General features: G+C 40.1%; 2 protein-coding genes across 18 annotated transcripts in view; one reads left to right on the forward strand and one right to left on the reverse strand.

Annotated features, from left to right (window-relative positions):
• BOP1 (BOP1 ribosomal biogenesis factor) overlaps positions 1-16,671 on the reverse strand; it is a 71,611-nt gene extending 54,940 nt beyond the window's left edge. The window contains exons 1-2 of the mRNA XM_007488760.2: positions 16,348-16,671; positions 13,563-13,751 (exon numbers count right to left, since the gene is read on the reverse strand). Coding sequence (XP_007488822.1) covers positions 13,563-13,751; positions 16,348-16,656 — 498 coding nt within the window. The 5' untranslated portion in view covers positions 16,657-16,671. The remainder of the gene's footprint in view (positions 1-13,562; positions 13,752-16,347) is intronic.
• An 82-nt stretch (positions 16,672-16,753) lies between these two features.
• Positions 16,754-27,714, forward strand: part of HSF1 (heat shock transcription factor 1) — a 67,595-nt gene continuing 56,634 nt past the window's right edge. For 5 of the 17 annotated variants that reach the window (XM_056820717.1, XM_056820716.1, XM_056820718.1 and 2 more), the window contains exon 1: positions 16,754-17,212. In XM_056820717.1, coding sequence (XP_056676695.1) covers positions 17,096-17,212 — 117 coding nt within the window. In that variant the 5' untranslated portion in view covers positions 16,754-17,095. The remainder of the gene's footprint in view (positions 17,213-27,714) is intronic. The other 12 variants (XR_008917164.1, XR_008917163.1, XR_008917165.1 and 9 more) reach the window with 4 other exon arrangements.

A 27,714-nucleotide genomic window follows, 5' to 3' on the forward strand; every position in this document is an offset into this window, starting at 1 on the left:
AAGTGATATGGATGATGATCTAGCAAAGGAAACTAAGACAGAATGGTTCCATAAGTAAAGGGGGGTTGGGGGGGGAGAAGAGCAATGTCATAGAACTCCAGACCAGTCAGATCAGGAAGGAAGAAAATTCAACACTGTCAAAAGCTGCAAGAAGGGAAGGTCAAGAAAAATAAGTACTAGGGTGTTATGGTGATGTATGAAACAGAAAATATCAATAAAAGCCCTTAAAAAAAAAAAAAGGAGATTATGGCTAACTTTGGAGCAAGTGGTTTTGGTTAAACATTGAAGCCAAAAGCAGGGAAAGTGAGAAGAAAGGAAGTAGAAGCATCTCTTATAGGCAGCCTTTTTCAAAAAGTTTGGCTATAACAGACAGAAGAGATATGAGATCCATCAGAGGTAGAAAAACCAAGTTTGGTTGTTTTTTAGGTTTTTAATTTTTTTATTTGTTTTTAAACCCTTACCTTATGTCTTATTATCAATTCTAAGGCAGAAGAACAAGGGCTAGACAACTAGGATTATGTGACTTGCCCAGGTCACTCTGCTAGGAGGTATCTTGAGGCCAGATTTGAACCAAAGTCTCCCCAACTCAAGGACTAGCTCTCTAGCCACTGTGCTCCCTCGCTGTCCCCAAATGAATTTTTTGAACATGAAGGCAATATGGACATGTTTGTAGGCAGCAGAGACATAGCCAATAGACAAAGAGACAGGAAGTGATAGAGTAGGGATAATAAAGGGGGCAATCTCCAGAAGACAGGATGGAATGTGATTGCCTGTTTAGATAGAAACTGGGTGGCAGATGTAGACTATGGGGACTTCAAAGAAGAAGTTATTTACTGATGGAACTAAGAGGAGAGCCTGGCAGTGGCAATAGGGAACAAGAACTATTCCAACTCCCTCACCCTGACCAATGAGCCAAGGAGAATGAGTGAAAGTGCAGCCAGTACTGGAAAGGGTAGTCAGAGAGATGGTCATTACCAGTAGTCAGGTCTCAGGCAAAGCCAAAAAATGGAAAGAGTGAGAAAGGAAAATTTAAGATGTTAAGATGAAGGAAAGTTTTTTTTTCCCCCTATGTAGAACAGTGAAAGGGACAGATGCCCACACTTGGAGTGAATGGATTGAGGGGAATGGGAATAAGAAATCTGGTGGCAAAGAATAGGGAACCAGGTTTGGATGATGATCTACAGAGGTTTAGAATCACTAGGATTTAAAAGGGTATGACCAGATGCTGATATGTTAGCTGTTAAGTGAAAGGCACTCTCCTCTTTCCAAAGGAGATTAAAAATCAGGCAGAAGACACATGCAGCAAGAGATAGAAGGCAAATAGTCCGACAGAAGGTCCTCTTTCTCCTTTCTTCCCTCAGAGGGAGGCTGGAGATCAGGTAAGAATAATGGAAGTCATGTTATAAAATAATAATGGGAAGCCTTTCCTCTTCCTTTTACATCACTCATGTGAGGAAATCTAGGAATTATAAGATAATTATAAGCTTTATAGAGAGTATTTGGATAAAGGTCAACAGAGGGAGAAACAAAAGTGATTTGTCACTAGAGCATATGGCAAACTGCCCACAAAGAAGAAATAGATGAGCAGTATAGAGCCACTTCAAGCCTGAAAAAGAAGTATAACACAGTAGTGATGGTGAAATTAATTTAAACTTTTGCTAGAATTCTCTCTGCCAAAAACAGAGCTGATAACTTCTTGACTTGTCTTGGGGATAATTTCATCCTTTAAAAGGCAGAAAAATCAACAATAGAAATTTCCATTGTGTCTCACTAAAAGGGAAGAACTTTGAAATAATGAAAATTCCAGATGAAAGTGATCATATCCTCCTAGAATTTGTGATAGAGAAGGAAAGAAAATCTGAACTTGTCTGACACGCACCCAAAATTTGGAGAAAGCAGATTTCAAAAGGTTCATAGGAGAGAAAGATAGGATCCTATAAATGAAAAGGCCACAAAGAAAATCAGCCAGGATGAATGGAAGATACTAAAAAATGAAAATATGATGACACAAAAGGAAACAATTCTAATAATGGAGAAAAGGAATTTGTCAAAAGAGACTGATGTGGATTCACAGGAAACTTACCAACCACATCAAATGTTTTATTAAAAATGTCTAGAATATAGAAGCAAAGCTAAATATCAAAGCACAAATACAAAAAAGTAGTAGTCCAATGAAAGAATTTTCAGGAAGTATAAAGCTCAAAAGGATCTGAAGCTGACAGGTAAATTAAGAACAGTTATTTTTAGCTAAGCTGAGGGAAAAAAGAAGGGACTTTGCTCAGGGTGGATGAAACAAAAAACAACAGAAAAAAGTCAGAGCTGCTCAATTCTTACATTTCTGCTATTTTCTACCAAGAAAAGTGACCTCTGAATTGGATATGAGAGGTAAAAAAAGTGATAGATCATCCATTTCCCTTTGACAAACTCCAAGTCACTTGGTTCAGATGAATTATATCCCTGGATATGAATGAACCTGCAGGAGCAAGTGATGAGTGACTATTACTGATTTGAAATTCATAGAAAATAGGAGAAGTCCCACAAGATCGGAGCAATACAAATGTCCCAATTTTCAAAAAAGGGAAGAGTACAGAGTGGTCAAATGATAGGCAACAGTGTATTTTAATCAATCAATAAACATTAAGTGCCTATCGTGTGCTGGACACTGTGTTAAGCTGAAGATACAAAAAGAAGCAAAAGACAATCCCTGCCCTCAAAGACCTCAGAGTCAAAAGGACTGATTAACTGATCAACTGCAAATTCAGTGAGTCAACATTCTGATGTAGCAGTTAAAAAGCCTAATGAGATCCTGGGCTTCATTGAGAGGCAAAACTTTCAGAAATAGGGAGGTAATAATTCCACTATACTACACCCTGGTTAGAATACAGTTTCCAGTGGAATAAGCAGAACCAGGAAAACATCATACACAGTAACAACAATACCATGGAATGATTAATCGTGATAGACTTGGCTATTATCGGCAATACAATGATCCAGGACAATTCTGAGGGACTTATGACAAAGAATGCTATTCACCTCCAGAGAAAGAACTGTTGAACCCAGAATGCAGATGAAAGCATATGATTTTTCAATTGTTTATTTGGCCTTATGGTTTTATAAGATTACTCACTTACAAAAATGAAGAATATGGAAATGTTTTGCATGATAATACATATATAACCTAGATCTAATTGCCTGCCAGCACTGGAAGAGGGAAGAGAAGAAAGGGAGAGAGATAAGTTTAATCATATAACTTAGGAAAACTTGTGTGTAAATTTGTTATTACATGTACTAGTAGTCTCTCTCTCAGTAACCGAGGATGACTATTGTCTTTGTGTGTTTTTGTGCACAAAGACACTTGTGCATGAAGATTTAAGTGGAAAAGTCGATGCACAGAGACAGTCCCACTCTCTTGGTGTTGGAAGCCTGGGTCCAGTGGCACAAAAAGTCGTTACATCTGGAGACTTCCTCAGCTGCATTGGATGGCCGTGTTGTCTTTTGTGCTCCAATACGCCCTAAGCACTCCATAGTGCCTTGCTGCATCACCATCTCAGCTGCTGAACCTTCTTATTGGTTTCTTCCATGCAATAGATTAAATATACATGTATATACACACACATATAAAAAATATATAAAAGAACACATCTCCCATATTGTTCCAAATTAAGGTCATTGATGAATTGAAAAGTGTTCAAGAGGTCAGACAGGATGGTGAAGGGCTCTGAGTCTTTGCAAATAAGTATGTAAGTACCTACTTGAGACAGCTATATGGTACAGTGGATAGAGTCATGAAGATTCAAGTTAAAATCTGGTCTCAAACTCTAGGTGTAGAATCCTGGGCATGCCAATTAACCTCTATTTGCCTCAGTTTCAACTGTAAAATAGGAATAAGGACACTTACCTCACAGGGTTGTTATGATGATCAAATAAGAGAACATTAGTAAAACATTCAGTACAGTACCTAGTACACAGAAAATGCTAATAAATGCTTGGTCCTTCCTCTCCTCTCTCTTCCTCTTCCCTACTACATGCCAAGTGTTATAGCAGGTGGTGATGTGAAGATTGGTTGAAGGAAGTGGGGATTTTAAGCTTGGAAAGAAGATTCACAGAGGATGTCATATATATATATATCTCTATATGTAGATATAGAGAGAGAGCTACCTTCAAGTATCTGAAGGGCTCTCATCTGAAGGAGGGATTTGATTTGTTCTGTTAGGTCCCAGAGAACAGAACCAGGGGCAGTGGGTAGAAGTTGCAAAAAGACTTGTCAAGAAGGCAGTCAATTCTGCCTCTTGAAAATCTTAAAAAAAAAAAACCAAAAGCCTACAATACACTAAAATACTACAGTGGGAAGATCACTTGTCAGGTATGTCACAAGAGGACAGATGTCCAATGAGGTCCCTTCATCTCAAATTCTGTGATTCTAATTAAAGCAAATGATAGTACATGAATGTAGTGGAATATGATTACATTGCAAGAAATTATAAATACAATGAATACAGAGCACAAAAAGATGTATATAGATGCAAAATGAAGCAAACAAAATCTGAAAAAGAAAATATATAACAATATAAATTTTTTTAAAATCAAAATAAAACTGAATACTATGTACTTATAATCTAGTCTCAAAAAAAGAGAAGAGAAAACACATCTCACTCCCTTCTTTGCAGAGGTAAGGGACTATGGGTATGGAAAATTGCACTGTCAGACTCAACTGATATACTGATTAATTTTATTGAACTGCTTTGGGGGAGGGGTATCAAGAGAAAGATAGAAAAATAAAGATGACATAAAAACAAGATATAAATTTAAAAATTTTTTAACTCCCTCCCTTCCATCAATGCCCAATTCAAGGACCCTCTTCCTTGAAGACTTCCCTGATGTCCCCATATTGAACAAGATCTATCCCTCCTCAAATTTCTCATCCAATTTCAACCTTTGCTCTTACTGAGTACCTTTTAGGCAAATTTTGGAAGATTTCATGATTGTAAGCTATCCAAAATTTTAAAAGGCTAAGTATCTTGCCCAAAGACATAAAGCTAATAGAGTAGAGGCAGAATCTGAATCCAAGTCTTCCTGATTCCAAATTCTGCACTTGGTCTACTCTATCAGAATATCTTATGCTATAATTAACTGTACAATCTTGTACCTCCTAAGATCTTGAGTGTAGGGACTGTGCTGGACTTGAACTCTGTATTTCAGAAGAGTGTCTTGTACATTGTAGATACTTAATAAACTTTTTAAATTGAAATTGAATTCTAGGATATGGAACTAGTAGAAGCAAAGGCATGTTAAGTGGAAAAGCAAAGAGTTTTGTGACTGGGGGAATAGTTCAGTTCAATAAGAGCCTACAGTGGGTGAGAATAATACACAGCTGATAATTGCCCATCAAGACTTGGTCCCCAAATCCTCCACACACTGTAGGAGCCTCCCTACAACTCTCACCAAAGCAGGGTGGGGTGCTGTTTTTCAGCATATCTCTGATTTCATCCTCATAGGAGGCTCCTGGTGAACTTCCTCTGCCAATGTAGACTGACTTTCTCTGTAACTTCTCAAAGTGCTGCGAGTACCTATTCAGACATTAAGAGGTCAAGTGACATGCCCATGGTTACACAGTAGTATATGGTTGAGGTGACTTGCACACAGGTTTTCCAAGTATCAAATCCAAATCTCTCCATTGCAACATGTCACTGTGCTCATAAAGTGGGTTAGGTGGAATCACAAACTATAACCACTGGAAGGAATCTCTGCAGCTAGCTAGTTCAGCCCTTTACCCAACTGTAAATCCTTTCTACAATATCCTAGGGAAGTAGTTCTCTAGTCCCTGATCAAAGACACCCAGTGAGGGGAAATTCACTACTTCATGGGGCAATTCATATTATTTTTTACAAATTGCTCTAATTACTAATGTGTTTTTTCTTGTTTTAGTTTCTACCCTTTATTTAATGCCATCTGAAGGCAAGCAGAGCAGAACTACCCGTTTCACATAATAACCCTTAAAATATCTAAAGATAGACCTCATCTCAAAATCTATTCTTCTTTAAGTTAAAAATCCACAGTTCCTTCAATATTAACTTATGCTAGTTTGTAATCCCTTTACTAGCCCAGTCATCCTCCTCTAAATGTGTCCTAACAAGTTAATAGTCCATCCAAAACATGACACTCATAGGTGAACATAACATTGTAAATGTTGGCTGTCTAAGGTAGAGGTAAATTCTCCTTCCTCTGAACTCCTTTAGAACGGGTCTAAATTCTTTATCAGGCATTTGCACAAAATCATATGCTGTCATATAATATACAGCATTCTAATAGCAAGGTTTTGAAAACTCTTTCCTTAAGACCTTAAGCAAATAAGATTAATTTCCATTTAAAACATGAGGAAATTGAGTCTCAAAGACATTAAGTAAACTGTTTTTGGTTTATATTTCTGACCAGAACTGTGATTTCACTGGTATGAGGAAAACTATCTCCAGTAATGCAGGTCAATATCTGCTCTGCAACTTACTGTGAGTTTTTTAGAGCCCTGAGAAGTCCAAGGACTCATCCAACCAGTCAGAATTGGAATTTGGACTCAAAGTCAGAGAGCCCTGACTCTGAAGTAAGCTCACTATGCACTCACTATACCAGTGGCATCAAATTCAAATAGAAATGGATCCTGAAAAAGAGCACACATGATGAGTATTTGGGTATGTACTGTATTCTTATTTATTCTGTTAAACAATTCCCAACTACATTTTAAATTGATTCACACAGGGGAGTTTTACAGGCCTTGAGTTTGACACTTCTGACCTATATCACAGCATCTCTCTTAAAGGACTTGTTCAGGGTGGCATGAAGTCAAACCCAGGCATCCTAACTCCAAACCCTGGGCTCTTCCCAACATACCATGCCACCTATATCTTACTGTTCATCACCTCTATTTATGAATATTTAGGCTGCTCAGCTGGATAATCTTCTTGAGGACAGAGACTGGTTTTTTTACCTCTCTGAATCCCCCCATGGGATTTATTAAAGAGGAGTTTCTCCCAGACTCTCCATTCTGAGGAAATGCCCAGACCATTCCTAACTCTCCTCTTCTCTCCCAAGGCAGTACCATTTCCCTGCCTTTTCATCTCCTTTTTGGTTGTTTTACCTCATTAGAATGTAAATTTCATGAAGGAAAAAACTGTCTTTCTTTTCATTTGAACTCAATAGTGCTTGGTACATTTATTACTATTTGCTTAATAAATGCTTATTGTTGACTTACTGACAACTAAATGAAAGAAGTTCTAAATCATTAATAAGAATATAAATACAAATAAAAGTAACCCTAAGGTTTCATCTCATATCCAGAATACTAGTAAAGATGACAAAATATAAGAAGAGTTGGTGTTGGAGTAATTGTAGAAAGGCACACTAATATATTGTAGGTAGAATTGTAGATTGGACTGACCTTTCTAGAAAATAATTTGGTATCATACAAAGAAAGTGACTAAAATGTTCATATTCTTTGACACACCCCTAGGTATATAACCCAAGAAAGTCAAATGACGAAAAAGAAATATCCCCATCTACAATAAAATATTTATATTAACATATGTTGTAGCAGTAAGTGGAAACAGAATAAATATCCATTGCCTAAAGAATGGTTAAACAATATGTTGTAGAAGAATGTAATGGAATATTACTGTGCTGTAAGAAACTACAAACATGATAAATTCATGATAAATGGTTAGACTTATATAAACTGATGCAAAGTGTAGTAAGCAGAACCACTATACATAATGTCTACCACAATGTAAATAGATAAATTGACAACAGAGCAACTGAAAATGGCACTGCAGATTTACAAAGAAAAAACTTGGTCCCAAAGAAGAAATGAGAGTATCTACTACAAGGATTGTATCTTGTCTTTTTCAACAGGGATCAGTATTGAAAGGATTAAAATATAGATTTTTTTGTTGTTAATTGGAAGGTTGAAGAAAATCAAATTAAATTCTTTAAAAAGAGAGATATGAAAAGATACTTCTTCCATTCTTCTGTATAGTGAGGGAGGGCATGGTGTCCCTATATTGCATATGTCATAATAAATTGATCAGTCAGATTGTAAACATTTATTAAGTGCCTATTATGTGACAGGCTATGTGCTAAGTGCTAAGGATACAAAAAAAGAGGCTCCTTGCTTTCAGAGTTCCCAATCTAATTGGGGAGCCAACAAGAAAATAATTATGTACAAACATGATATATAAATGATAAATAGGAAATAATTAACAGAGGAAGAATGGAGAGGAATTAGGAAAGGCTTCCCATAGAAAATGAGATTTTTGTTATGACTTGAAGAAAGCCAGGTAAGTCAGGAGGCAGTGATGAGAAGGGAGAGTATTCCAAAAAAGAGAAATGCCTGGAGTATGAGATGGAGTATCTCCATCAAGTAAAAACAAGGAAGTCATTGTCACTGGAACAAAGAGTAGTATATGGTGATGAAAAAGGTATAAGACTGAAAATGTAGAAGGGATGCGCTGATTTATGAAAGACTTTGAACATCAAACAGATTTAAGTATTTATTTGATCCTAGAGGCAACAGGGAGTCATTAGAGTTTAAATAGTATAGGAGTGACACAGTCATAGGAAGATAACTGGCAGCTAATAGAGGATAGACTAGAGGAAGAAGAGGCTTGAGGTAGGCAGACCCACTAGCAGACTGATCCCCTCCAGGCATGAGAGGAATAAAGGCCTATTTCAGAGTGGTGATAGTATAAAGAAGAGAGAAGAAGGCATATATGAGAGATATTGCAGAGGTAACATGGATTTTTGCTTATTTTTTTCTTCCTCTTTATTGCTTAAAAATTTTTTTGTTATGAAAGGTGGCTAGAGGAGGGGAGGAGATAGATAGGAAATCTAGTTGATGAAAAATCAAGATATCAATAAAAATTTTATTTAAAGAAATTGAAAAATGAAAAATTGTAACAAACTTGTCTCCAAATAAGATATGAGAAGATACCTCTACCCACTTTTTAGAGAAATCAGAAATGTGGGACATTACATATAAGACTTCTTTGATATATTGATTGATTAGTTTGATATAACCTTTTGGGGGGTCAGAGAGGGATAGATTCATTATAAGGGAATGGTCCTTTGGGAGGATGTAGAAGGCTACAATGGCAAATGTTAAGTGATATAAAATAAATCAATAACAAGTTAAATATATGTATATATGTACATATATAAAATTCATTGCACATAACCAGCAAATATATCAACCCTCAAAACACAGGGAAAAAATATCCAAAAAAATGCAGTGACTTTAACAGAAATAAGATTTGTCTCCATCCTATTAAATGCCAGGTAGTCCCCACACAGACCTAGCAGGCCTAATCAGAAAACCAAAGAGTAGACTTTTGCATATAGACAAGTGGCTCAAGGGTTCTCCTATACCTGCTTATCTTACAAAAATTGTTCAATAGGATCAACCAATAAATGTTTAATACAAGTGAAAAAATTGGAGAATTTAAATTGAATATGATTAATAGCTTAATTATGTGTTTCTGAATGAAGTGTTATGAAGCTCCAAAAACAAGGAAACTGAGAGCTGATATCATGAGAGATGGCTTCACAAAGGAGGGATGGCAAGACAGCTCAGAACCACCTTCCCTCTAATCTTGGCTCAGCACCAGAGTTAAAACAGATTATACCCAATTAATTTAGACTCTCTGTTTTTATTTACCAAGCACTTATTTAATGCCTCTTCTGTGCAAATAACTATTCTAGCATCTGGGATGCAAACTTCAGATATGAGGGCTCTGGAGCTCTAATCATTTAATCAGTGTTAGTCAGCACTTGGTGATGGTGGTTGTCCTTCCTAAGATGATATCTTTTTGACTCACATAAATTCAATTTAAGTGAGGCAGAGTTGCACAAAGCCATACAAGATAAGTCAAGATGACCAGGCATGAGTCTGGATACAGTGAATGACTGTGGCTCCTTCAATGTCTGACCAAGCTCTACCCCTGTTTCTGCCACCTTCATGGTCATTGGAACAAACTGTTCTCTCTCTTTCCACTGGAGAAGTCTTTACATGCCTGGGTAGACACCTCCTAACTGACAGATGGGTTTGAGGCCTGTCAGTTACCCTCAATCTGGTTTAGCCAGCCTGTCAAGATGGTTTTCTGGGTTGTAACTGCTGCACATGTTATAGCTTCTTAGAGCCACAAGTGAGAGTTGAGTGACAGGTGTACACCAAAGGAGGAAAGTATCCCTGAAAACGTTTGGCAAGCCCTCACACCAGAGGTACTAGTCTTCCCTGAATACTGGTACTTATGAGTCCTAGGTATCCAGTCTACAATCTAGCAGAAGAGACACAAAATACAACTATAATACATAACATCACAAAACAAGTGCATTAGAAAAGTGGAAACCCAAATACCTCCAAAGGTCAGAGGAACATTTCAGTTATCCATAATGGGGATTAAGACAAAATGGAATTTTCATTGGGCTATATAAAAGATGGATGAGGAATTTCACAGATGAAGAAAGGGAATGTGATAGACACAAGGACAGGCATAAGCATAGACCTGTATTCAGGAAACTACAGGGCATACCTGAAGACAGAAAATAGTCCAGTTTAACTAGACCACAGAGTATTCCAAAGTAATACACAAGTGAAGGCTGGGAAGTGGGTGGAAATTTTAAAATTCTTTTTATCTTCCAGACTTCTGCAGCAGCTGAGAGATTTCCCCAGAGAAGGGCCTCAGTTATTTGTGGAAGATTCCTGAAAGTCTCCAGTTTTTCACAACAGATTCCCAAAGGGGCATAGGTTATAATTTCAGTCACAGGTAGCCTTTCTGAAGCTCTGAAGACAATTTTTCTACCAATATTTCAGGAAGAGGCAATTATATATACACTGAATATATACTTCCAAATAAACACACTCACCAGGGAAAGCAGTCTTTGAAACCAGCTACATTTCCCCTAATTTACAACACAGGAGGGCACAACTTTAGTCTTTTCTCCATTACCATATTACTGGATGAACCCAGTCCAGTCCACTTAGCACCCAAAAGCTTTAAGGTGGATTCCTGCCTACACTGAGGGCCCTACAGAAGAAAACTCTTAAACTGCTGGTAATCAAACCCCAGCATTACAATAATGCTGCCAGTATTTGGACACAGAAAGGATAAACTTCTGGGAGCTACCTCAAATTAAAATACAGATTGGGGTCTACTAGAGCCAGGCACAGAATACTGGAGCAGGAGACCCTACCTCTTTATAAGTAATATTCTGATTAGCAATTTGATTCCTCAGAAATTCACATCATTATCTTAACTCCTATCCAGCCACCTCTATTCACCACCAAATAATACCAATGCCACACTTTTGTCAGCCCTTAACAATTAAAAAAGAACTTAAATATTAATTTTCATTTTATCCTTACAAAAAGCCTCCATGAGATAAATAGAACAAGCATCATCATGCCCATTTTACATACAAGGAAACTGAGACTCAGAGTAGTTAAATGACTTGCTCAAGGTCATAAAATTAGGAACTGGTGGATCTATGACTAGAATTCAGGCCTTTTAGGAATTTCCAGCTACTGTTGCAAAAACCTGAAATTCACAACAGACTAAACAACAATCAAGAAATTAAATTAGAAACCACAATATTTAATTTCTTCTACTCCAAACATGGAGGATGGCGTAGGGGAGCAGGAATCAGATGAATCTCACTCTTTCCTGAAATGAACAAAGGAGGGTTGATCACACATACAACAGTTTGGTGCAGAAATACACCAAATCAACAGAGAAACAAGCTGGAAGATTAAAAAGGAGGATAATACAAGGAAGAGTGGGCCACAAGCAAAACACATTTCCTTATCCTGAATGAGGATGGGGGGAAAGGATTAACAGGAAGAACTAGAATGTAAGGAGCTACCTTAAATTTCCTCTTAGATAATTGGAGAATATAGTATATGAATGTAAAGATTCACTGAACTAGAAAAGATGGAAGATTTCAGAGTAGAGTATGAACTGATTTCAGAGAAGAGTATAATAGTATATAAACTGATGAAGAGTGACATACACAAAATCAGGAGAACATCTTATATAAGCATAACAACACTATAAAGAAAAACAACTTTAATCAATCCAATGACCAGATCTCTGGAGGACCTATGACAAAACATGTCATCCAAATCCTGACAGAAGTGACAAACTAAAGGTACAGAAAGTGATATACATTTTTGGGCAAGGGTTTTTTTTCTCCCTTTTCCTCAAAAAATTTTAATAGAAGAGAAGTTGGTGTGGAGGGAAAGTGAGAGAAGGTTAACAACACTGATGCCCTGAAAAACAGACCACTGAAATATTTTTCCCAAATACACAGAAGAAAATAAAACAAAATTCAGAAGAAAATACAAAGAATCAGGGCAGTTTTAAAGTATGCATATGTACACACTTTATCCTTTTTTTTTTAAAGCTTTAGGGGGCAGCTGGGTAGCTCAGTGGATTAAGAGCCAGGCCTAGAGACAGGAGGTCCTAGATCAATGGTTCTCAACCTTTCTAATGCTGTGACCCCACAATACAGTTCCTCATGTTGCAGTAACCCCAAACCAAAAAATTATTTTGGTGGCTACTTCAAAACTGTAGTTTTGTTACAGTTATGATTCGGAATGTAAATACCTGATATGTATTATATATTCTCATTGCTACAAATTGAGAGGTTGAGAACCACTGTCCTAGATTCAAGTCTAGCCTCAGACACTTCCCAGCTGTGTGACCCTAGGCAAATCACTTAACCCTTATTGCCTAGCCCTTATCACTCTTCTGCCTTGGAACCAATACACAGTATTGACTCTAAGATGAAAGATAAGGGTTTAAAAAAAAAAAGCTGTATAAAATGGAGATTTCTATTTTTCAAATATAATCCTCTTTTTATAAAATCATGCTATATATGTGGAAATGTTCTGGCTTTTAAGTTAAAATTTTTTAAATTCAAGTTCAATTTTTAAAATTATATATATAAATTTAAGTTCAAATTTTTAAAATTAAAAAATAAAATGAAATAAAAGAATTCAGGCCAGTTAGCTCCCAACCCAGTCACCTTTCCACTGCCTAGAATGTAAGCTCCCTGAAAAAAGGAATTTTTGTCTCTCTAGCCTTAGCACATAGCACTATAACCAGACCTTAAGGCCTTAAAAACTTAATGAATGGGGGCAGCTGGGTAGCTCAGTGGATTGAGAGCCAGACCTAGAGATGCGAGATCCTAGGTTCAAATCTGCCCTCAGATACTTTCCAGCTGTGTGACCCTGGGCAAATCACTTTAAGTCCCATTACCTAGCCCTTACCACTTTTCTGCCTTGGGACCAATACACAGTATTGGCTCCAAGATGGAAGGAAAAGGTTTAAAAATAAATTTAAAAAAATTAAAATAAAAAAAACTTTAATGACGAATTATACAAATGTCAAAGATGCTGAAGGATAGAGCCCTCAGGGTTCCTAAAAAGAGTGCTTAAAGAAGAATCAAGAACAGCACACACTCTCACCATGTTTACAGAATAACCTTTACCTAATAATGCCTAAGAGCTCTTCACTTACCTGGGACTTGTCCTGAGTGATCTTTGGAATGTTCCTGGATTTTCCATCTTCAATACTGCTGGCATCATCCTCACTACTGTCACTGCCAGAGTCCTCCAGTCCTGAGAACACACTCTCTTCACTATCAGATGAGTCAGACTCGCTGTCTGCAGCACTCTGACTGAGGTCTGGACGAGTGAAGGGAGATGGCTGCCAAAGAAGCATTTATATTATGGTACAGAACCACCAATGAACCCCTCTCCATTTATGCTATGATGTCAGTCAGAGGTAAGCAGACAGGTTAACAAGCACCATTAGCTAGCTAGGCTGATCAGGTTCGAGACTGATCATAGAAGACAATGTATGTAAAGTGCTTTGCAAAAGCTACGTAAGTGCTAGCTATTGCTATTGTTATTTCCAAAGGCCATAAATTGCTCCTATTGACTTTATAGCCCCATTCATCTGGTCATTCATAGTCTCTCGGCAAGCACACAATTCTATCCTAGGTTCAACACAGAGGTGTATAATATATGGACTATACCCTTTAAGAAAGGTATTCTGATTCTTCCAAAATCACATGCCTCGAATAACCAAATTACATCTGAGATATGCCATCCCCTATGGACCAGCAAAACAGACCTATGATGGAAAATAGCCTTAGGCAAAAGTACCTGATAGTAAGGGCAACAATAATCAATTCACAGATCACATGAAAAGGTCTGGCAAAATCCAGGAACTAAGGAGTACTGGGACACCATAAAGCCTTGCTTCAGGACCTGCCCCCTTAAAAGTCCTTTTCAGGTTTAACACTACCCTTACTAGTCTGATATAGAGTCCACACTTGCTATAAAAAAAAGTCTCTGGTGCACCTAAGAGAGGTAAGGATTGCAGAAAAAAAAAAGCAGAACTATGCTCGGAAGGTCCTGGTGACAAGAGTACCCAGTGTCCATAAAGAGAGCCACTCACTCAGAAAAATAGAACCAGAGGAGGGACTGAAAGAAAGAGGGTAGGGGAAAGGGAATGGGAAGGGAAGGGAAGGTTTTATTTATAAATGCTTCGACATCTCTGGAGACTGAATTCAAAAAGATTAGCTCTTTTCCAAGGATATTCTCTACTGGGCCCTTAGTCCCTTCTCCTCTATCTGGCCCCTTCATCTTTCAAACCTTTCTCGCCTCCTCTACCTCTATTCTTTCCTTACTTCCTTAGACTCTTCTTTCAGAATGTCTACTTCCTAAGCAAATCTACCACAAAGTATCCTACTATCTCCTCAGTTTTTTCACTTCAACTCTCAAATATTCCAGTTCTGTCTTCCTATGGTCCAACAATTTCAACTATTTCCCACTGCAATAACCCCTGTATCTTATAGCACCAATTGTTCAGGCATACCCAGTTTACCTCACACTCTTTTCATGAAGTTCCCTTACCACTACTCTACAGGTTTTCTCAGATCTTTTCAGGCCTTTCTATCACTTCAAGGATTCTCCCAACCACTCTGTTCCTTCTAGTAGCCATTTCCTGGCTCCTACTAATTCCAAACCCAGTCCTTTCACCCAAATCAACCATTTAAAACTCTCTACTAAATGTTATCAAATCAGGGATTGGTCTTTTCCTTACCTTCCAAATCCTCACATCTTAAGGCCACCACTCCTACCTCCTCAGCATCCCTTTCATCCTAAAATCTCCTCTTGGTCCCAAGTAACATCCTTCAGTCACATTAAATTCCTTTACCTTCTAAATCACTAATACCATATAGCAGACAGAAGCATTGACTTGCCCTGCTCCCAACCCATTCTATCTCCTACAGTTCCCCAGCCCTGTTGTCTTTTTTAGCAATATCCTCATTGGCCCCCACATTCAGTTCCTTTCCCATCAGTGTCCCCTTCCCTTCTATTTCTCATTGTCCCAGTTCCCTCAGTGCCCATTTGCTTCAATGCTCCCCTCTCCAGTAAACTCCCATCTTCCTTGTTCCTTCAGGACCTTCTATCATACCTGTTCCCTCAATGTCCTTCTCCCCTATATATCCCTCCTCTCAGCACCCTATCCTCTATGTCCCTTCAGGGCTCCCTTTGAGGATTCCTAAGTGTCTTTATCTCCTCAGAGGAGAGGACTGGCTCCCCAGGTTTCATGTCTTATCTTCACCCTCAGTTAATTACATCCTCTTTATCCTGTATAAAACATGCTCTCTCTCTCTCTCTCTCTCTCTCTCTCTCTCTCTCTCTATATATATATATATATATATATATACACACATACATACATATACATATACATATATAGTTGTTTATATGTTGTCACCCTCATTAGATTGTAAACTCCTCTAGGAAGGAATTGTCTCTTGCTTCTTTGTATCCTCAGTGCTTAGCATAGTGCCTGGCACATAGTAGACAAACTTAACATTTACTCTTCCCTCCCTGACCCCCTTTTTATCCCTCTCACTTTTCAAGGTCCTCTCCCTCTCAGTATCCTCTGGCTACTTTCATCTTTCCTGTCCCCTCAGGACCCCTGGCTTTCAATGATCCTCCATCCTCTGTCCCCTAAGGGTCCCTCCCTGGTCTCCCACCCCGTTCCCTGGGTCCCATCCCCCTCCATCCCCGTCCCTTAAGGACCTCTCCTCTCAGCATTCTCTCAACTTCCCTGCTCTCTCAGCCCCACTCCATTCCTGACCCTTACGGGCCTCTTCCCTCAGCATCGCCTCAGAGTCCGGTTCCCTCAGCACCCGTTCCTAATCCCTCTCCTCAGAGCTTCCACATCGCCCCCTCGTCCTCTCCCTCCGCCCGCGTGCACGTGGCCCGCCCTGCACTGTCACCTCCTCGCTGGACCCCGCCTCCTGCAGTTCGGGGTCCTGCTCGGCGGGCCTCTTCCCGGTCCTTGCTCGGGCGCCTGCTTCCATGCCTGCGCGCCGTCCGCCCCGCGCCCCGGCCATGTTCCCGCCGTTCCTCGCGCCGCTTCCAGGCAGTGGCGCCGGGAGACCTCGCCTCTCCTTCCCAACCCTTCCTGTCCAGTCCCGGATCAGAGACAGTATGCGCCTGCGCGAGACGTAGCGACGGGAGCGCCACAGCTGCCGCGGCTGCGCAAAGGAAACCCTTTTCCTAGGAACAGAAGACAATATGCGCATGCGCCGAAGCACTCGTCTCTGGGTACGGAAGAACTAGGAAAAAGAGAGGATGGAAAGAAATTAACGCGCACGCGAGAGGCGGGGCTGGGATGCCGTTGGGCGGAGGGAACGTCGCGCGCGCGCGCGTAGGTAATCGACGCCGCCGAGAGCGAGCCCGTCGCAAGATGGCGGCGGCCATGCTGGGCCCGGGAGTTCTGTCTGCGCAGCCGGCAGGGGTAGTGGCTCGGGCACTAGCGAAGTCGGCTACGGCGCCTGAGGCCGAGGTGGCGGATCCCCTGCAGCCCCAACGGCAGCGGCACTAAGCGGAAGTCTTCCTTTTCTCCGTACCCGGTCCGCTCGCAGCAGGCCGGCCCTCTCTTCCCCTACCTGCCCCTGCTCTGCTCGCCTCCCTAGGTGCCCGCCTCCTTGCCCTGCCCTACCCAACCCGCCGGCCCCCGGAATGGAGTTTCCCGGGGGCCCCGGCATGGCGGGGCCCAGCAACGTCCCTGCTTTCCTGACCAAGCTGTGGACCCTGGTGGGCGATCCGGACACAGACCCGCTAATCTGCTGGAGCCCGGTGAGGGGCCTGGGACGGGCACGGGGTGACGGCGCGTTATCCCTTGGAGTCTGGCGAGGGTCCGGGAGCGCACTGAGTGGTGGTCCTCTCTCAGTTGCACTCGGGTCGGGAGGGGTGCAGGGTGACTGCGCCTGGTCCTCCTTTGGAGACTGGAGAAGAGCTAGGCGCATGGGGTTTTTCTCTATTGCTGCTTGGGGCGGCGGGGGCGGGAAGGGCACTGAGTGACGGCGCCTCGTTCCCCTTTGGAGACTGGAGTGCTGGGGCGCGCAGGGTGTTGATCTCTCCTTTGCTGCACCAGCAGTGGACTGCTGTGTGAGAGGAGTGTGGTGCACGCGGTTACTGCACTTCCTTCGCTGGAGCCGGGGGAGGTTTCGAGGGAGCCTGAAATTTTCGTTCGCCCTGCTGAAACCTGGCTAAGGGGTTGGGGTGTTTGAGGTTGTCCCTCCTCTTTTTAGGAGTCGAAGAGAAGTGCATGCCTGGGGTTATTGCCACTCGGAACAGCACAACATTTGCCAGAGTTTGGGGTGGGAGGACTATGGCAGTAGTTTCTCAATCACTGAGATAGTCTGAAAGGTATACTCTAGCCCCCATAACATGTCCTCACAGCTCAGCCCTTTGGGGAGGAAAAAGAGACCGTGCCTTGGGCCATTTGATCTAGAAGGGGAAAGGTAATATTAGACTTTGTTTGGGGGGAGAACAACCCTCCCCAAAATATACACTCGCTAGAAACATCAATAGGACTTGGACACCACATTTTTGGAGCGTCTACAGAAAAGGCCTTAACAATGGATCAGTAAAGGACTGAAAGACCTATAACTGTGGTTCTCAACCTTTCTAATGCCGTGACCCTGTAATACAGTTCCTCATGTTGCAGTGACCCCAAACCAAAAAACTATTTTGGTGGCTACTTCAAAACTGTAATTTTGCTACAGTTATGATTCGGAATGTAAATACCTGATATGCATTATGTATTCTCATTGCTACAAATTGAGAGGTTGAGAACAGCTGACCTATAAGATCACTTCCAACTCTAAAATATTGGGATCCTAAGTTAGAGCCTGGTAATGAGGATACATAATATAACTTGCCCATTTCACAGGCCCCAGGAAAAAAGTTGTGAACTAAACCTTCATCAATCTGAACCCTGACTAGGGAGGCACTATATTCCACCCTGTTTGTCTTCCATTTAGGGTGGGGCTGGAAATTTTTGAATTACTTGGAGCTGCTAGGTAGCACAGTAAAAAAAAAAGTAAAAAAGGGACTAGAGTCTGGAAGACCAGAATTTAAATGCAGCCTCAGACTTTTACCAAGCTATATAACCCTAGGCAAATCACTTAAATTCTTTTTGCCTAAGTTTCCTAACCTGTAAAATGAGAATAATAGCATCATCTACCACCCAGAGTTATGAAGCTAAAATGAGATACTGTTTATAAAGCACTTAGCACACTGCCTAGCTTATATTTGATACCATATAAAAGTTAGCTTTTATTATTATTACCTCTTTCATTAGCTGTGGTCTTATAAAAGTAGTAATAAGGAAGGGAGAGAGAAATAAGGGGACAGCAGTACGTAGCAGCTAGGTGGTAAAGTGGATAGAAAACTGGACCTGAAGTCAGGAAGATATGAGTTCAAGTGTGACACCTACTAGCTGTGAGACCCTGAACATAACACTTCACCTCAGCCTGCCTTGTTTCCTTCTCTATAAAATAAGGATAATAATAGCACTTATCTCCCAGGATTTTTGTGAGAATCAAATGGGGTCTTGTAAATTATGTAAATAACAGCTATTATTTTATCCCTCCTAATCTTAAGATTCAAGAATGTAACCCCCTTGGAAATGTCTGTCCTTTGTACCTGGTGGGAAGCCAGGCATATGTTTGTCCCAGACTGGTTGGACTGAGGTAGAAGAAAGTTTTCCTCTAGACCCACAGAAGTAGAGGTGAACAAAGTAATATATAGATCTTTGTTTTTCCTGGAGTTCTCAACCATTGTCAGATTGATTAACCATACATCCCTAAATCCTAAGCTTTGCCTGATTAAGCTTCCTAGTGGTTCAGCTGCTGCTCAACTGACATTTCCCTTGGATGGGCAGAACTAGAAAGGAATGGGCTGGGCTGGGCCAGGCCTTCTCATTCTTTGGTCCTTACCTAACGGTGAGACAACTAGAAAAGTATCTCTGTCAGTCTTAACAAGCCCAGAGTTTAAATAACAAACACCATTCCCAGGAAGTTATACTACACCGTAATTAATGTATGTGTTGCCAAGGGCCCTGGGAGTAGAGAATGCTGCATGATTTGGCCCAAAATATTGGACTGTAGCATGTTAAACCAGTAGCTAGGTATGTGATGAAAGACCTTATGGGAAAGTTCAGAAAAAGAAAATTGAAAGCAAAATGTGATAGAATCTTAGGTGTGGGAAGGAACTTCCAAAGAGATAGCAGCTGGTTCTCTCCCTCCTCTCCCCCCTCCCCCCCAACTAGCTACTTGACAGAGCAAACTAAACTGCCTCACTCCCATAGACCACCTCCTAGCAGGGTAACTGATTTTGCCCAATAAATCAGTGAGTACATCTGGAGTTCTAGATCAAAGCTCCACTGGATAGGAGCTACTGTTTATTTTCATTTTTGCAATGATGTCCCAGGATACCTTATAAATTCCACAGAGGAAAGGTGATTAGAGCTAAAGGGGAAAGGATATCTCTCTTTCTTTGTGTCTCTGTCTCTCTGTAAACTCCTCACTCACCTGAGGTACTTGATTTTCTTTCTCAGATCAGTCCCTTGAGAAACCAGGAAAAGGAAATCCATGAAGTAGCAAAGTACCAACTTTTGAACCATCCCTTGCTTAATTCAGACTTGAAATTCCCAGGCTAGGCTCACTATGCTTATGTACAGCTCAGCTTTTCTGGGGCAATTAAACTGAATTTCACATTTGTTTGTTTTTGTTCTCTTGGTCTAAAAGATTTTTCTTTAAATGCTGCATAGATCTAGAAATTAAGCTTCCCACAAGTAAGTGCTTCCTTAGTCTATAAGTTGATATCTCCTATTTTCTCCTGGTCTTGGGTGTTTTTCATCAGTAAAATCTCACCTATCTCTTATTCCTAACATTAATCTTTCTAAAAGCAGAATGGCTACATCAGGAGTTTAGTCAGTCAGTCAATAAACAATGTGCCAGACAGTGCTGAGTGCTAGAGGTATGAAAAAAAGCAAATGTTCCCTGCTCTCAAGGAGCTCAATGTCTAATTGGGGGGGAGGGGGAGAAAACTGTGCAAAGGTATGTACAGGTAGGCTATATATAAGTAAATTTGGGAATAATCACAGAAGGCACTAGCATTCGGTGAAATTGGGAAATGCTTCCTGTAGAAAGTGGCTTTTTAGCTGGGACTTGAAGAAAGCCAGAGGCAGAGATGGGGAGATTTTTCATCATTAAAGGTCTTCAAACACAGGTTGGGTGGTTATATTTGCATTGTGTAGTAAAGGAGATTCTTACTCAAATAAATGCAGAACTGAATACTCTGATATCCATTCCAGCTCTGAGATTCTGTGGTTGTAATTATAATAAGTTTTGGGGAAATGTTTACTTTACTATTTACTGTTCCCTTACTTTTTTGGTTACCACTTCAAAGGCCACCATCTTGGGTTTTCCATTTAAAGAAGCAAGTGTTTTGTCTCTTTCCTTTAGTCATCCTTTCTACAACTTCCCTGTCCTGTATAACTTGAAAGGAACTTTTTAAGTCCTTGGCTGTAATTCTGTAGCCCAGTCATTTTGTGAGCCTTCTACATTAGATCTGAGGTTCTTCTCTACAATCAGGGTTACAGACAGCTGGAGGGAGGGTATCCAGGGGTCACCAAATGGTAGTAGCCTTTCAGAAAAGTTCTCTTGCCCTTTATTCTTGCTTGAAGCTTAGGGAAGCATCTAGTTGTGGAAAGTCCAGGTGTTAGAGGTCTACAGAGCTGGCCAGACCTCAATTTCCAGATGAACCTGGTAGGAAAACTGCAGAGAACTTTTGCCAAGAGAAGTTGCCTCTATTTTAAGCTGACATGGAACAGTTTCAGTGGCATCTCTAGATTCCTGGTGAGAGAACGTTCAGGACTCTTGAAAGCAGAATGTTTGGTGGGCACTTATAAAACAAGGTGAACAGAGGTGACTTGCCTTTTTAGAGTTCCCAGCTAGCTTTGTTACCTGCTCATTGTATTGCAATCTTTTCCCCTATTGTAGAAATGCAAGGTAGGGATTGGGACCAGCACTTGTTTGTGGCCTGTTGTCTAATCCTGCCTAATCAGCATCCTGGTAAGACTGGGATTGGTGCATGAGATGGCTGATTGAATGCCAATGATGACAGTGCAGAAACGAGTGCTGAATAGAAACAAGAAAGGGACATGAATTGGTGGTACAGAACACAAAAATCCATTCCTATCCAAGCCAGGCAACAGACCACAAAACTGCCTGAGGTTGGCAGCTTAGCGCTCACAATAAACACGTTTCTGTGGCCAAAGAGTCTGCCATGCCTTTTTGGAACAAGAGCGCTACAAAGTTTACTGTCCCAAGTCTCTCCCTGCTAGGGTGACTATCTTTTCTCCATGAGAACTTTTCATCAATCCTCCAGGGCAGATTGCCTATTGGACAGATGAAGACATATAAGGTTACTGGGAGGCTAAGTGACTTGCCCACAAGAGATGCCTGCCAACCCTTAACTCTCCAGTATGTTACACCACCTTACATCTCAGGTGGATATTTCAGTGAGCCTTGTTAAGGGCCAAATATGATAGACCTTTCCAAGGAATCTTACATCCAGAAGATTGGGGGGGAGGGGGGAGTCCTATCCGGAGACAGGGGAGTAGCCTAAGTGGCCTCTCAAAAACATGGAATTCCAACCCTTCTCAACTATCCCAATTTTGGAAGAAACCAGCCTGAGTCACCTTCCTCAAGAACAGGAGAGATGTTATAATGACTGCTGTGTTCCTGTAAGTAAGATACTTTATTTATTTCTCATTCCCACCCCCTTAATAAACAGTCCTTTGAAAAGAGGGTCTTTCTGAGCAACCAAAGTCATCTAGAAATTGTGTTCTCCCTTCTCTCCAGTGCTGTTCTAAAGTATGGTTCCACCTTGCTGCCTGCCTGAGATTGGTTTTAGTGGCCTTGAGGTCAAGATCAAAATGAGCTTGAGTGTAGGTATGAGAGCAATCTTTTTATATCTGTAGCATAAGAAAGGAAGGAGATAATAAAGGATAATAAAAGAGTTCTCCTTTTGAGATGTTAGTAATAACTTCCAATGTCTTAGCCCTACCTTCTGGGTAGTGTAGACTTTTGTCTCACTTTATCTCTTCCTATTGACTTGTTAGCCTCTCTGAACTAGGTGTTCTTGGTACTCTTACAGTTGTTGTGTTATAGAAAGAGCACTCATTATTTCAGGAATAGCTTGTCTCTGTGACCTAAGGTCATTAGATGCAAAGATCCTTCTTGGATAAGTCAGTGACCTGAATGCAAGTCATTTCTCTGTTGGGGCCATGAGCCATGTTTTCCCAGCCGTCCAGCCAAACAGGATGTATCTGACAAATACTGTTAAAATCCAGGGCCTAGGCAAAACCTAAGCAAACAGGGTCCCCATCCTTGGAAGTAAGAGTTAGTTGAATAAAAATTAATACTGGCTATAGGGTAAGTTCTTATTCTAAAGTAGGGACTATTTAATTTTACATGCTCTGTATGGGTAGCACTGCATTTACAGGATATCATTTTAGCCAGGAGGATGAGATGGCACCTCTCAGGGATATGGATGCTATAACATTACCTCATACCCAACCTATGGCTGATATCTCAATACTTCTGAGAATAGGAGAGCTACTGTTGGGTAAGAACCTTCAGGTAGGCCTGTGTTGGTTATTTTTCTTAGAAGAAACAGACATTGTGGTGTAGTAGAACTTGTAGCCATATAGCTGAACTTGGAGTCAGGAGAATTTGGGTTTGAAGCCTACCACATAGAAAATTAAAATAATCACTCCTACCTCACAGGGTGCAGTGAAATTCAAATGAGATGGTTTATGAAAAGCACTTTTGTCGACCTCAAAGCATATACATTTATTGTGGTTTGTGAGGATCAAGTTTCACTTGTAGATAGAAGTTTTTAAAATGTATATCCATGACATGGTGGTTCTGCAGAGCTACTCTTGATTTCAGCAAAGAACAGAAGAACCAAATTCCCGCTAGTGGACTTCATAGGTACCTATGGACACCAAAAATGATAGCTCCATGTAATACCTAACTAACTGATTGTTGTTTAGTTGGACTTCTTAGAAACCACGTGGTACATGGTACAGCAGCTGTACTGGAATGATTTGCTTTGGGGTAATTTCAGAACTTTGCTTCCTACTATCACAATTGATATCACATTGTACTGGCTATATTATTTAGAGGAAGTTTAGCTTTTAAAGGCCAACTGTCCTGTAGCTGCAGGTGGCATATGCCCTTAACAAATGAACATGAGTGAATATAAGAAAGCTTTTATTAAATGCTTACTGAATGCTGGGGATACAAATGCAAAAAAAAAAAGTCCTCTTTGTAAGTCAGGAGCTTATATACTAATGAGGGAGGCCCGAAGGGGGCACTTTGGTGTGGAAAGTTTCTAAGTTCTACTTTCCTTCAAGAACAGTGGCAGAATTGATTGATCTTGGTTCCAGTGCTTAGCACTTGTATTAGACACATTCTTAAATGTTTGTCGACTTGGTTTGTGGTCCCAGAACTGGAGAAAGGCAAAAAGAAAAAGTATGGCTCTCAAGGGCAGTGAATAATGTGGCCAAAGAGTAGAGAGAGTGAGGCTTTCTTGAAATCCTGATCCTAGTCACCAATCTGGAAAATGGAATACCAGGGCAAATGGTTTCTGGTGTGATCTAGATGGTTAATTAAGAAGGATGTGTGAGAGTTGGAAAGGCTTGCTTCATAGGAAGAGCTCAATAAATGTTGGTTATGTTTTCATATCTAAATTCAGAAGCTCATAATGGGGTTTCTGAGTCCAAACTTATAAGCATATCATAAAACAGGAAGGAATCTTAACATCTTCCCCATCCTAGCATTCAGAAAATGTACACTTTACCCTCTAAAACAGCTACTGTCTCTTCTCTAGAGCTGAGAGTCAAGCATGGAATAATTGAAAAATCCTAGATCTGGAACCTTAGTATTTTTTCACCTGTTGAATCTCATAGAAGCCCTTCATTTTCCAGAAAGGAATATCAAACAGGAAGCCTGGGTTCAAATCCTTCCTCTGATTTTTTTTTTTAATTAGCCTTTACCTTGTGTCTTAGAATTGATACAGGTATCAGTTCCAAAGGTTGAAGAGGAGTAAAGGCTAGTTGGTTGTGATTAAGTGACTTGCCCCAGGTAACACATCTAGGAAATGTCAGAGGCTATATTTGAACCCAGGTCTTATTGACTCCAGGCCTGGTACTCTATATTCAGCTTCCTAGCTGCCCCTCTTTTGCTCTGCTTATTATTAATTATATGAGTCATTTAATCTTTCCAGGCCTCCATTTTGTCATCTGTAAAACAGAGATATAACTTGTACCACAATCCTCAGGATTGTTTAAATGAAAGAAGTTTGTAAATCTTCAAGTGCTACATGTTGTTGCTGTCCCCTTGTTATCCTATTCTATTGATGAATGTCATCCTATACCCAGCCAAATGTTGTTCCCCTTCATAGAATTCTAGAGTTGGAAAGAACCACACAAGTCATCTGATTCAATTGTTCACCTATTGTAGGCCTCCCTTTCTACAGTATAATTTGGACATTTAGGTGCTGTTTAAATACTTGCATTGATAGGGAACTTACTGCTCTTCAAGAAGCATTTATGTCAGGCCTACTATGCACCAGGCACTGTGCTAAGCACTGTGGATACTAATACAAGCAAACAAGATAACCATCACCATCAGTGAGCTTGCACTCTAAAGGGGGCAAAGCATTTGGAGAACAAGAGCAGAAAGAGTGTAAGTACAGAGACTAGCTAAATGAAGTGAAGCCAAATGTGGCCTTTCAGAAGCAGTAATCTCCAGGCTGGCAGTCACCAATCAGAAGAGCAGGGTTTCAGAGCAGAGGTTTCTTCAGAGTAGGAATGCCACTTACAAAAAGAAGTCTAGAGAGTGAAACCCTAGTTTTTCCTTTGAAACCACACAGAATAATTCTAGTCCTCCTTTTCATGTGAGAATCTGTTTTCTTTAAGTCCCAGGTAAAAAACCACTGGACAGGGACCAGAGTTGTCTATTAAACCAGAGAGAGGTAATTAGGATACTGATCAATCCCAAGGTATCATGAACAAGATCCTTGCCTCAGTTCACTCTCCAGGAAGCCTTGGTCCTCAGTTCTTCCAACTAGGACTAAGAAATAAGGATGAATCCCTGGGCAGCCGTGATCTCAACCTAGCTACCCCACCTATGACTTTGGGAAGGGATGTGGCACAGAGACTAGGATCACAGGCTCAGATATCCCACCTAAGACTGGGATCTCTTCCTTACTGTCCCATATCAAGACTTGTGGCTGCTTACTCCTGGCCAGTGACTGAAAGCTGAGGATGATTTCTTATAGCTGTAGACATCTACCATGGTCCCACACTGAAACATTAAAGTGAAAAAAACCTTAGAAATTATAGTCAAGAGAAGTTAGAAAGAAACATCAAAAAGGACCTTCACTAGCCATCCCTAGCAGAAAGTGTGAAGACATGAGAAAATTGAATCAGACTCCTAATATGATAAAGAATTACTATGATCTAAAAGAATTAAGCATTTCAACATAAAATTCCAGGGGAAAATTATTCTTCAATAATTATGAATTGAATCCCTAAATGCGGAGCAAATTTTTATGAATCTCTAGTGCATTGAGAAAGACAAGAAGCTCGGATTTGTACATCTTCCTTTTTTTTTTTAACCCTTACCTTTTGTCTTAGTAGCAGCTCCAAGACAGAAGGGCAAGGACTAGGCAGTGGGGTTAAGAGACTTGCCCAGGGTCATACAACTAAGTTGGGTCTGAGGCCAGATTTGAACCCAGGTCCTCTGTATTCCAAGCCTGGCACTCTACGCTATGCCACATAGCTGCCTCTACATCTTCCTTCTAACAATGATTTGGGATGTGCTGATAATACCTTTTCTTGCTTCTGAAAAGGAATAATTTGATGAAAGCCTGGAGCAGAATATCCTATCTTCTGACAAATCAAAATAATCAGATTCTTCCAAACCACTGAACTGTCCCCAACACACATATACCCTTGTGAGGGTAGTATAAAAAACATTGGCCAGAATTATAAAATATTTCTCAATACAATTTCTGCCTAAATATATCTACTTCTAAAAAAAATAAAAGTTCAGGTCACAGTCAGCAAAAGAACAAGTAAAATGTCATATTGTATTTGCTCTAGCTGATGATAAATGTAGTGTGAAGAGTAACCCAACATGCACAGACAAGGTCAAATTTAAATTGGCCTGTTGGAATATGCCATCATAATTAGTCAGCATAGGCTCATGACTCATGAGTTGTTATTGCTATGCTTATAGCCTTTGACATAAAATATGAATAATCTAAAGTTAATCTTTGTGTGGATATTAAGTAGAGATGATTATTAGAAATGTTCAGTTAATTTTAAATTTCATTCTTCAATATATCATAAAAGATTTTATCAGTAGATATCCATATCACATTTTTGTTTAAGATTTGTGTGGACTAAAATTATAATTAAAATTTTATTCCATTTTAATAAAATGAGGGCTTATAAAACTTAAATTATGTAGTTTATCTTATTAAAAGAGGGAAATATTGACAGCTTATTGTCAGGGGATGATATGGAAACCACTGATAGACATGTTCAGGTCTTTCAACCATTTCTCATATGTTATGGTTTCTAGACCCTTCATCTTGTTCTTCCTCTATACACACTTTGGTTTGTAAAATATAAGCTCACAGTACTCTGGTTTGATCATTTCAGGTCAAAAATTTTCCTCTGTAAAATGAAAGGTATGAACTCTGATCTCTAAAGTCCCTTCTAACTCTCCAACTGTGATTTTTTTACTATCACCTCCCTAATTCTTATATATACAAAGCCTCAAATTTAAGCCTTTTGCCTCTTAATTTGGTCCTTTACAGAGTTACAGAATAACTCATTGCATTCTTTCTCATAATAGTCCTCTAGGGAGAAGACTATTAAATTTGTCCGAATCTTCCCACCTACCCCCATTCTCTTCTAGATGCTTTCATTATCTATTTACTGACTATCTACCATGTCCCTAATCCTGTGCTAGATACTAGGGAGGAGGGGTACTGGGAAGAAATATAGCCCTTTCCTTCTTATGGCATACATTTTAGTTAGGGAGATGAAACACAATAACATGAAATTATGACTGGAGAACAATACAAGATCACATAATTAGTGTTCAGCTAATTGTATGTCGTTGTGAGCTAGAATCAACAGAGAAGACTTTATGGAAGAAGTATGAGAATTTGAAATACTTTAAAAGTCCTTCTCTTTGAGGTCT

This window comes from Monodelphis domestica, chromosome 3 (genome assembly GCF_027887165.1).
Source record: "Monodelphis domestica isolate mMonDom1 chromosome 3, mMonDom1.pri, whole genome shotgun sequence".
In the NCBI taxonomy this organism is placed as follows: Eukaryota; Metazoa; Chordata; class Mammalia; order Didelphimorphia; family Didelphidae; genus Monodelphis; species Monodelphis domestica.